This window comes from Orycteropus afer, unplaced genomic scaffold, assembly GCF_000298275.1.
Source record: "Orycteropus afer afer isolate SDZICR_OR568_19922 unplaced genomic scaffold, OryAfe1.0 scaffold00782, whole genome shotgun sequence".
Lineage (NCBI taxonomy): Eukaryota > Metazoa > Chordata > Mammalia > Tubulidentata > Orycteropodidae > Orycteropus > Orycteropus afer.
This window is the reverse complement of record NW_006922369.1, coordinates 8,813-21,120: the sequence shown is the minus strand read 5'-3', so window position 1 is coordinate 21,120 and position 12,308 is coordinate 8,813. Positions and strand designations below refer to the sequence as shown.

The following is a 12,308-nucleotide window of genomic DNA, read 5'->3' as shown; positions in this document are numbered from 1 at the left end:
TTTTTTGATCTATCTGGGTAAACAGAGGATTGCGTTTCTCTATTCCCTAGTTTAAAGCATTTATGCATTCACTACTGTCACCTGTAGTGGGTTTGATAGAGAATGAAAGTGGCTGCATAGGTCTCTCTTAACTGTTTGTGAAGAGCAGTTAAGGGTGAGTCATGCTTTTATTGGTGGTCATATACCATTGGCCAGTTGGTGCAGAAGGAAATATTGGCTCTCACTCAGAAAATGGAACTGGAAGTGATGCAGGAGTGGTTGGTTTGGATGGGGATGGTTGCTGTCTCCCACACAATTAGACAAAAACTATAATCAAAACTCATCAAAAAAGTAAAAGCAAGAAGACAAAAAACACATACCACATAAACACACAGGAATAATCATGAGAAAGAGAAAAAAGAACAGAAAAAGAAAGAAAAAAAAAATAGGAAAGGCAATAAATGAGAGAAAATATTTAAATAAATACTTTTAAAAGCCATAGAAATGTGAATAGAAAAAGTAGGGGGATGGGGGGACATGAGATATCTGGGGGGTTAAGAGAAAAGAGATAGAGTAGAAGAATAATGAAGAAAAAAGTGGGAAGAATGCAAAAAGAAAAACAAGGAAGGGGAGAAATACAAGAAAGAAAAAAAAGGGAACCAGGAAAAGGGTAGAGAGAAAAAGCCAAAAACTAGAACATAGGAGAGGAAGAAGAAAGAATAGTAATAAAAAGAACAATAATAATAATAATAATAATAAATTTTTAAACAGAGAAAAACAAACAAACTGGAAAAAAATATCTGGTTAAGACAGGGCAGGACACCTAAACTCCATCTGAGCCCACAGACTTGGATGGAATTCCTGGTGACCCAGAACGTGGGTGGAGCTCATTCTTGGGTCCCTGGAATCTGAGAGAACACTATTGCTTTAAATATCCAAAATGGTTGAACCAATAGTCCACAACTCAGCCTCTCTCCCTCTTTGCTGTTTCTCCTTTATTCACCAGCCACCAGTGCAGCCCCTGGCTTCTAGGGCCTATTTTTAGGTTAATTCTTAGGTCCTAACACAACTTGGCAATATCCAAGCTGTCCATGCCATCAGGAGTGTTGCCTTTTTCAGTGTTTTCATGCAGGTTTTTCTACTAGTTGGAGTTTAGTCCTTCCTTCTAAATCTCAGGGCTCAAGGATTATCTTCTGTATCTGTGTTAATTTGTTCCCCTTTTATTTTCTGAAGAGGGTCTGTGCAGTTTGTCTGCCTATTCCACCATTTTACCAGAACCAATAACTGTGAAGTTTCTATTCTAAGTTGTAATTTCCCTCCTACATGGATTTTATGTGAGATTGCATTTCATGTTCTTCATGTGCTTGAGTCAGAGTTTCAGTTTTCAAACTGCACATTTTCATAATGCAAAAATGTTTGCTTTATTTGGAGACTTTTGAAGTGTAAGCTTCTCAGTCATTTGATTGTTTTCACATAAAATGTTAAATGTTGTCTTTCAAGTATTTTTGCTTTAAGAAGATATTTAAGTTAATGGCATCAATGAGTATCTTCATATTTACTTCTAATTGATAATCATGGTCTTCATTATATATATATATATATATTACAACATTCACTAATTCAACAGTTTTCAGTTAAGTGACATCAATTATATGGATTATGTTGTGTAGCCACCACCCATACTTATAGCCAAATTTCCTATCATTATAAACAAGCACTCACTAAATACAAATTTCCATTTCTCCCTACCTTCTACCCCTAGAAATCATTCATATCCCTTAGTTCTTATACAATTATCTGTTATTATTTCATATAAGTGATATTATGCAATATTGAGATGACACTGACCGAGCAGCAGTGGCAGGGATCCGGGTAAGGGGAGGGACAGAGGCCCCACCCCCAAGAGGCAAGAAAGTGGGGGAAAGAAAAGCCAAGCCAGAGGGACAACAGAGCTAGCAACAACAGAGATCCAGGTAGGGGAAGGTTTTGAACAAACTTGATTGTCAATTTGTCATACTGTGGTGGCTTGTGTGTTGCTCTGAGGCTTGAGGCTGTGCCACTGGTTGCCAGCTGGCTTGTACATGGTGCACAGGTTTCAATGAAGCTTATAGACTGAGACAACTAGGATGAAGGAAGAGGTCATCCACTTCTCAAAAAGTTCTCCATGGAAAACATTATGAATAGCAGATAAACACTGTCTGATACATTACTGCACAACTTTACGAATAGTACAGAAACATTGTCCAATACAGAGGAGAAGGATGAGTCAAGAAAAAAAGACTAAAATGGATGTCAGAAGAAACTGAAACTTGTCCTTGAGCAAAAAGTAGCTAATACAAATGAAATAAATGAGAATATAAAAGAACTGAACAGAAGATTTCAAAGAGCAGCTTGAGCAGACAAAGCCAAGTACTATAATGAAATGTGAAAAGACCTGGAGTTAGAAAACCAAAAGGGAAGAACACAGTCAGCAATTCTCAAGTTGAAAGCACTGAGGAAAAATTTAAGCCTTGAGTTGCAATATTGATATATTCTATGAGAAAAATATTGAATGATGCAGGAGCATCCAAAGAAGATGGAAGGAGTACACAGAGTCATTTTACCAAAAAGAACTGGTCAATCTCTACCCATTTCAGTAGTTGGCATATGTCAAGAACCAATGATATTGAGGGAAGAAGTCAAAGCTACACTGAAAGAATTGCCAAAGAACAAGGCTCCAGGAATTGATGGAATACCAGTTGAGATATTTCAACAAACGGATGCCCCACTGGAGGCACTCACCCAGTTATGCCAGGAGATTTGGAAGATGGCAACCTGACCAACCGCCTGGAAAAGATCCATGTTTGTACCCATTCTAAAGAAAGGTGATCCCACAGAATGTGGAAATTATCGAACAATATCATTAATATTACACACAAGTAAAGTAAAACCTTAATGAAGATATTTCAAACAGAGTTGCAGCAGTATATTGACAGAGAACTTCCAGAGGTGAAAGCTGGATTCAGAAGAGGACATGGAACAAGGGATGTCATTTCTGGTGTCAGATGGATTTTTGTTCAAAGCAAAGAATACCAGAAAGGTCTTTACTTGTGTTTTATTGAATATGTACAAGCCTTTGATTCTGTGGATCATAACAAATTGTGGATAACATTGACAAGAATGGGAATTCCAGCATACTTAATTGTACTCATGAGGAACCTGTGCATAGTCCAGGAGGCTGTTGTTTGAACAGAACAAGGAGACACTGTATGGTTTAAAATCAAGAAGGAGTCAGTGTTGTATCCTTCACCATACTTATTCAATCTATATGCTGAGAAAATACTCTGAGAAGGTGAACTGTATAAAGACTGTGGTATCAGAATTGGAGGAAGAATCATGAACAACCTGAGATAAACTGATGACATAATTTTGCTTGTTGAAAGTGAGGATCACTTGAAGTATTTACTGATGAAGATTGAAGAATACAGTCTGCAATATGGATTACATCTCAGTATAAAGAAAAAAAATCCTCATAACTGGACAAATTAGCAGCATCATGATAAATGGAGAAAAGATTGAAGTATTCAAAAACTTAACATTGCTTAGTTTTACAATCGATGCCAATGGAAGCAGCAATCAGGACATCAGATGATGTACAGCACTGAGCAAGTCAGTGTCCAAGGACTTCTTTCAAGTGATGAGGAGCAAAGGTGTCTCCTTGAGGACTAAGGTCCACCTGACACAAACCATGATATTTTCAATTGCTTCATATGCATGTGAGAGCTGAACAATGAATAAGGAAGACCAAAGAAGAATTGATGCTTTTGAGTTGTGGTGCTGGCAAAGAATGCTGAAAGTGCCATGAATAGCTAAAAGAACTAACAAATCTCTCCTGAAGGAAGTCCAGCTGCAATGCTCCTTGGAGGCAAGAATGGCCAGACTTTGTCTCAATTATTTTGGTCATGTTTTCAGAAGAAACTATTCCCTGGAGAAAGTTGTCATGCTTGGTAAGGTGGAGCATTGACCCAAAGAGGGGAAGGCCCTCAACAAGCTAGATTGGAATAGTGAATGTGGTGATGGGCTCAAGTATAGCAAGGATCCGGAGCTGGTGCAGGACCAGTCTGTGTTTTGTTCTGCTTTGTATTGGGTCGCTATGAGTTGAAGGTGATTCCATGGCACCTAACAATGACAACAATACAATGTTGATCCTTCTTTGATCGGTCTATTTCACTGACCAAAAGATTATTGAGGTTTATCCACATGGTAGCATGGGTCTGAAATTCATTTCTCTTTATGACTAAGTAGCATTCCATTGTGTGTATATACCACATTTTGTTTATCGTTTCATTTGTAATAAATAGTTACATTGTTTCTATCTCTTGGCTATTGTGAATAATGAATAAATGAACATTGGTGTACATGTGTTTTTGTCACATCACTGCTTTAAGTTTCTTAGGTATATAACCAGGAGTAGAATAGCTGAGTCTTACAGTAATTCTATATGTAACTTTTTGTGCAACTGCCATACTATTTTCTACAGTGGCTGTAGTATTTTGCATCTCCACCAGCAATGCATGCAATAGATAAGGATTCTAATTTCTCCACGTCCTTATAAACACACTACACTTTCCTTTTTTTTTTTTTTTCCCACATCCCAGTGGAAGGGAAAACATATCTTATTGTGATTTTAATTTGCATCTCTTTAGTGGTTAATGATATTGAGCATTTATATATATGCTTTTTAGCCATTGGAATATTAACCATTTGTAAAATGCTTGTTCTACTCCTTTGCTCATCAAAATAAATAAATAAATAAATAAATAAATAAATAAATAAGGTGTTTGTCTTTTTGTTGTTAAGTTGTGAATATATATCTCCACTGCCATCGAGTTGGAGCCAACTCATAGTAAACACTCCTTGGGTTTCTGAGGCAGTATCATTATAGAAATAGATTGCCCAACCTTCCTTCTGAGGGGCAGCTGACAGATTTGAACCACCTGCCTTCTGGTTAGAATCCAAATGCTTTAGGCAGTATATAGCCGTAGTCAATTGAGTTTGGTTTTGGTTTCATAGATATATAAAATATACAAAATATTTATAAAACATAGTTACATAAAATAATTCACTATAGGTACCTGCAACTTTACTAAATTTCTCTTAATAGCTCTAGAAATTTTCTTGTGGATTCTTTAGGATTTTCTACATATAGGATATATACATATATATTGAAATTTTGGCCCGTCTGCCTGGCGGGGAGCAGCTGGTGGGTTTGAACCGCCAGCCTTGCGTGTGGCAGCTGACTGCCCGAGGCCCTGAGGCCATCCCTGCTGGTAGCATAGTGGCTAAAGCACTTGATTGCTAACCAGAAGGCTGGCGGTTCAAACCCACCAGCCACTCCTCGGAAGGTAGGTTGGGCAATCCTATTTCAGTAGTGATACTGCCTCGGAAACCCAAGGAGGGGTCGCTATGAGTCGGGGCCGACTTAACGGCACATAACAACAACAACAACAACATTGAAATTTTATCATCTATGAATATAGGTAATTTTACTTATTCATTTCAACTTGGAATAATTTCATTTCCTTTCTTGCCTTATTGCTCTGGTAAAGACTTCTAATAAAACATTGATTCCAATAATATGTTGAATAGGAGTAGTGAGAATAACCATATTTTATTTTTCTCAATTTCAAAAGGAAAGCTCTTACTCTTCTTTTATTTAATGTAATGTTGGCACTAGATTTTTCATAAATGCCCTTAGCCAAATTGAGGTGCTTCTTTCCTAGTTCTGTCTTTTTAAATATTTTATCAAAAATGTATTGGAACTTACCAAATTTTTTCTGTGTTAATTGATTATTTTTCTTTGTTCTCTTCATGAGGTCTATTGCCTTCACTGATTTAACTAAACTTGCATTCCTGGAACAATTCCCAATTGGTCATGACACATAATTCTTTTAATATATTGTTGGATTATTTTTGCTAGTATATATATTATATATGTTGTTGTTGTTATGTGCCGTTGAGTCAGACCCGACTATTAGTGACTCCCGTTATTATATATATATATATATATATATATATATATATATTTATTTATTTATTATAACTTTTACATCTGTGTTTATAAAGGTATAAAAGAAATGGGCTATGGTGGTACAATGGTAAAATGCTCTGCTTCTCACCAAAAACATATTAGTTGAAACCCACACAGTGGCTTTGAGGGACAAATACTTGGCGATCTCTTCCTGTGGAGATAATAGCTTAGAAAATCCAATGTGACAGTGTGACAGTCCTATTCTGTCATATGTGGTCCCTATGAATAAAAATAAGGAGCTCTAGTATGAATGAAAATAGACTATATGGCATCCAACAACAACAATGACAAAATGATTCATACGGGATATTTGCCTGTGTTTTATTTTCTTGTCGTGTATTTGTTAGCACTGGTATCATGGTAATATGGCTTCATTGAATGAATTAGAGATTACTGGATTATTATTTCCTCCTCTAACTTTTGGAAGAGTTTGAAAAAGAGTAGTAGTAATTCTTCTCTAAATTCTGGTAGAATTTTCCAGTTAAACCATTTGGTCCATGACATTTATTTTTGAGAGGTTTGTGGTTGCTGATTCAAGTCCTACATTTATTATGGGTTTGTTGAGATTTTCACATTCCTCTTGAGTGAATTTAGGTAGATTGTATGTTTCTAAGAGTTAATCTATTTCATCTAAGTTCTCAAAACATTCTGCAATAATTCATTTTATACTCATAGGGTCATTTTTAAAGTTTTCACTTTCAGTTTTAATTTTCATTATTTCTATAATTTCTCTTTTTTTCTCTGTCACCCTGTTATTGCAGTTATGTGCTGTTGATTTGATTCTGAGTCATAGTGATCCAATAGAAGGGTAGAATTGTTCCGTAAGATCTCAAAGGTTGAAATCTTTATGGAAGCAGATAGTCTAGGTTTTTTTTTTATTTGTTTGTTTTTCCCCCTGCAAAGTGGCTGGTGAGTTTGAACCATTGACCTTTCAGTTAGCTGCTGAACACTTAACCATTATGCTGCAAGGGCTCCTTTTTGTCAGCTTAGCTAAAGCTTTTTATTCAATTATATTGATCTTTTTAAAGAACTAAATTTTGGTTTTAGTAATTTTCTCTGTTATTTGTCTGCTTTTGAGTTAACTTATTTAAACTCAGAGAACTGAGCCCACTGTTACAGCCAGTGTACAAATCAGTCCCTTTAAGAGTCATCTTCTTCTTCTTCTTTTTTTTTTTTTTTCCTGACACTTCTACTTTACAAAGCATGATACCCTTCTTTAGATGAAGGTCTCTCTTGGTAACATGACAAAAGTCCAAGAGATAGTCTTGCCATCCTTGTTTCTAAGGAGCATTCCACTTATACTTCCTCCAGGACAGATATTTTTGTTCTTCTGACAGTCCATAGTAAATTCAATATTCTAACCACCTCTGTCTCGTCTGTCAAAGGCATCAATTCTTCTGTGTCCTTCCTTATTCATCTTTCAGCTTTCACATGCATATGAGGCTAATAAAAAAGGTCATCTCTTCAGTCAGGAATTTGAGTCTTCAAAGTGATGTCTTTTGTCTTTAAAATATTTAAGAGGACTTTTCCAGCAGATTCATCCAATGCAACAATGCAATGATTTCTTGACTGCTGCTTCAATGGGCAACATTGATTATGCTTTAAGTCCTTCAAGAAAGGTTGTGTCATTTGTGTATCACAGATTGTTAATGAGTTTTCCTCTCATCCTGATACCGTGTTCTCCTTCATATAGTACAGTTTCTCAGATTATTTGCTAAGCATACGAATTGAATAAGTATGGTGAAAGAGTGCAGCCCTGACACATACCTTTCAGCATTTTAAAACCTGTAGTATCCACTTGCTCTGTTCTAATTTCAGCAGAATAAAGCTAAAGGATAACTAAAACACATAATCTCTAAAATCACATTACTCTCTTGTTTTAAATCATTATCATCTTCATTATTACCATTGTCTTTATCAATATATTTTTAAAAAATGATATAATGTATGCAACAGAGACTTAATATTCTACCGATGGCATATCTTTACTAATATTTCTATATCATATCAATCTTTTCAAGAAATGTTCTGATGTTATTGTATAAATATTGAAGCAAATGCTTCAAAATGTTCCAAAATTTCAAAAAGTTCACTTTCACCAAAATGGTACACTGAGCAATTGATTTTTGCCATAATGAAGTGTTTTTGCATTGTGATAATGAAATAATTTCTAGACTTAGGACCTTCAGTGTAAATTGTCAAGTGTTTCTGTACCCAAATATGGATGGCCTTAAGGTGCAATTGCAAATGTTGGGAAATATACTGCAATATATGTCCACTCTTTTCTCCTTTCATTCCATATTATTCTTACAAGACAGTAGACACTAACAAAGGACAATTCATGACATTAATTACAATCTTTTTTAGGATTATAAATTATAAAAGCTGAAGAAGGCAATTGTTATTGAAACTTAGCATTTCTTCTTTGAATTGAAATTAATAGTTTGAAATAATTAAAAATCTTATTTTTAAACACATGGGATATGTCAAATGAAGTATGTCTGAAAGGTCAACTTGGAATATTGATGATATACAATGCCCTTTTCTTAACCTTGTCAAGCAAATCTCCTATCTTAATCTACACTTTCAATTCTCTATCTAACTCATTAATAGAAAGACAGATTGCCATTGCCATACATCTTTCTATGATGGTTTAAAATAAACTACTCTAGACTTATTTTTTTAAATCAAATATGTAGTTATTTGGTTATTTGGATTAAATATGATTTATGTTTTTTCTAACAAGCATAAGTTTGATGTCTAGATCTTTTTAGTACAGGTAAATTCAATCATGGGACCCTGTCATCCTTTGTCATATATGTCACCAAATTTTGTACTAGAATATTAAGTACAATTCAAAATCATTTGAGTGAATTGATGTCATCCATACCTACATATCTGGACTTGCCAAATTGCAAGTTATTTGTTTAAACAGATGACCGTTCAGAAATATTTCACGTGACATATTCTATGTATTTTAAAAATAAGATTTTTTATGACTTCAAACTATTCATTCCAATTCTAAGATGAAATGCTAAGTTTAATTAAAAACTTTCTTTTGCAGTTTTTATAATTTATAATCCTAAGAGAGATTTTAATTAATGTCATGAGCTGCCCAGTCAGTGTGTACTGCCTTGTGAGATATTCCTGCCATCCTATTTTTAAGTCTTTTATTTCAGTAGGTTGATACAGTTGATAAATTACATTGTATTCTATTACTGTAGAAGGGATATATACATTCTAATTTTATAACTCAGATGAGCTTTTGGTATCACTTAGTTTGAAAAGTCTCAATGAATTATAATTACTCATAACAATTAACTATACTCTAATTCATAAACACTGAACTGTTATACTTCAGTTTACTAATAATGTCTAAAATTGAAGCCCATCTCATTGTCTTTAAAAGTAGATAGTAGGATGGAGCTGATTTTTAGTAATTGGGAGGTTCAACATTCTGGGAAGCCTTGAGAGTCCTGGACTAATCACTTGATCGGGGTGCTATCTATTCTGCCTGTTTTCCTCAGGTGTTTGATAAACTGGAATGTATTTATCCAGATGCAATATTGCTAGTGGTGCAGTGAAAACAGAATAGTTGATATAGCCTCAAAGGATATCAGTAAAAGTAGAAGAAAACAATTTACATTAGCTTCAAAACTAGAGTAACCTTCTCAGGATAGGGAGATATAATTTTGGATAGCCATTAAGAAAACAATAATTAGCTAGTTTAAGATTCACACAGTAATTGAGAATCTGCTACATAAGATATTTGTTGAGTAAAATGGACTTACCTCTAAAATGCTGCCAACAAGAGAAAACACTCTGAGAATAAACATTTGCCAGCTCTTATTTGGTGTTAACTCTGTGGTTGTTACATGAAATGTTGGAGGGAGTATATCTAAACTATATTTGTAAATTTTGACATTTTCCTTTAAAAGAATATTTCTATTAGCATGTAAATAATTAATATCAAACAATGTAAGCAATGTCAATTTTAATAAAAGTTAACTTCAAAATATATTCTACAAATTAAATTAGTGGTCAAAAACAGTTCATGCAACACCCTAAATATAATGATGAGATAAGTAAATCTCTATAATTTTTCTAACACAACATAAGTGTAGTGGTAGATTGTAGTGGTAGATTATAATATTAATAACATTCATATAGTAAATAAAAATATGTAAATGCAAATATATATGAAATTTAAGGAAGAAATTATTAATTACATGATTATTGTATGATCTTCTTATATGTGTTTGAATTAGATAAAAATTGACTGAATTTTAAAATGTTGAAAATAGAATATAAATGCAAATATCTAGATTCTTTGACAAAGTATTTAATCTTTTATTGTATGAAATTAAGATCCCTGGTGGCCCAGTGCCTAAGTCATTTGACTGCTAACCAGAAGGCTGGTGGTTCAAACCCATCAGCCACTCCTAGGAAGGAAGATTGGACAGTCTACTGCTTTAGTGATCTCAAAACTCAAAACTTCTGTAGTGTAACTCCCTTGGAAACCCAAGGAGGGGTCACTTTGAGTCAGATACAACTTGACAGCAGTGAGGTTTTTTTTTTTTTTTGGTTCATGGCAAAGGACCAGCCACCATTCTTTTCTGTAATACATATGAATGCCATGAGTCAGAGCTGACTATGGGAACTAACAACAAGAACAATAGTAGATATTATAAGAAAACTGGAGTAATTTACGTAGACATAGAATTTTAGAGCTTCCTATAATCTGGGAGAAATGCATTCTACCTCACATAGATTAAAAAATAAAATTAAATAAATCAATTAAATGGAATTAAGTTATATATCTAGTAATATTAAAAAGGTTCTTACTTTAGAATGAGAAAGAAAAATTGAATATTTTGATTTTATTTCACTTTCACTACTTTCTATTTCCACTATGTTTCCACAAGAGTTTGTGCAGAGTTGCCTTAATTTCTTTGTTCCTGAGGCTATAGATAATAGGGTTCAGGGTGGGAGGCAGGACTGAATACAACACAGACAGCAACAAGTCCAGGAGAGTAGGAGACTTAGGCACTGGCTTCATATAAGCAATGGCTCCTGTTAGAAGAAAGGTGGTCACGACTATGAGATGTGGTAGGCAGGTAGAGAAGGCTTTTGACCGGCCTTGTACAGATGGAATCTTTAACACTGTGTTGAAAATATAGACATATGAGAAAACAATGGCAACTAAACAAAATAAACCATAAAATATTCCAATTGCCACACTAACATTAATAGTTATATGTGATTTTGAACAAGAGATCTTTAATAATGAGGGGACATCACAGAAAAATTGAGGGAGGTTTCTGGAACCACAAAAAGATAAAGAGAATGTTCCAGCTGAATATAAGCTTCCAAAGAATCCTCCAAGGAACCAAGAGGCAGCTGTCATCGATAGACAGACTCCTCTGCTCATGATGACCTCATAGTGCAGTGGATGACAGATGGCTACATAGCGATCATAGGACATAGCTGTGAGGATGAACACCTCAGCTCCAGCAAAGTGAATCACCAGCAACACCTGTAACACACATCCTGGCAAAGAAATGATGCTTTTGTTGGAAAGAGAGTTGAGGATGGATTTGGGGACTATGATGGAAATGAGACAGAGATCAAAGAAGGACAAGTTCTTAAGGAAAAAGTACATGGGGGTATGAAGACACTGGTCCAGGGTAACAAGGATAATAATGAGAAGATTTCCCATTAGAGTCACCAAGTATACGAGTAAAAACAGAAAGGCGTGCAGGATCCGGAACTCCTTGGTGTGCGAGAATTCCATGAGAAAAAATTCCATCACCACCGTGTAATTTGCCATGTTCTTGAATATATTGTATTTCCTATGGGATAAAGGAATTTAGTAATATCAACAAGTTTCCCTGAATTAAGTTACATCAGCAAGTTAGAATGCACCTGTACTTTTCTGAAAACTCTCCATATACTTTTATTTTAGAAAAATCCCCATTTTGTCAGTTGTCAATGTAAAAAGGTATGACTTTTAAGTGAAACAATATATTTTACTTCCCTCTCTTCAAATGATAAAGAGTGGTGATATTATTTATTTTGTTTTGGCATGTAAATTGAAAAATTTAATCTTATAAAAATTGTTTATACTTAGAATTGATTCATATTATGTAATACAAAATGACAATTCACATTTTATTTTGTGTAAGTTAATTCAATAAAAATGAACTATTGTTTATCAGTCATATAATGCAGAACATTTGCTTTGTAGGAAGGTGTTTTA

General features: G+C 34.5%; 1 protein-coding gene across 1 annotated transcript; it reads right to left on the bottom strand.

Annotated features, from left to right (window-relative positions):
* Nucleotides 1-10,943: 10,943 nt before the first annotated feature.
* On the bottom strand, nt 10,944-11,879 carry LOC103211731 (olfactory receptor 14K1-like). Its single transcript, XM_007957709.1, has one exon. It carries the CDS (start codon nt 11,877-11,879, stop codon nt 10,944-10,946), a length of 936 nt encoding a protein of 311 aa, XP_007955900.1.
* Between the last annotated feature and the right edge of the window lie 429 nt (nt 11,880-12,308).

Coding starts and splice junctions, on each gene's coding strand:
- LOC103211731 (XM_007957709.1), bottom strand. CDS start 11,879: ATGGCAAATTACACGGTGGTGATGGAATTTTTTCTCATGGAATTCTCG.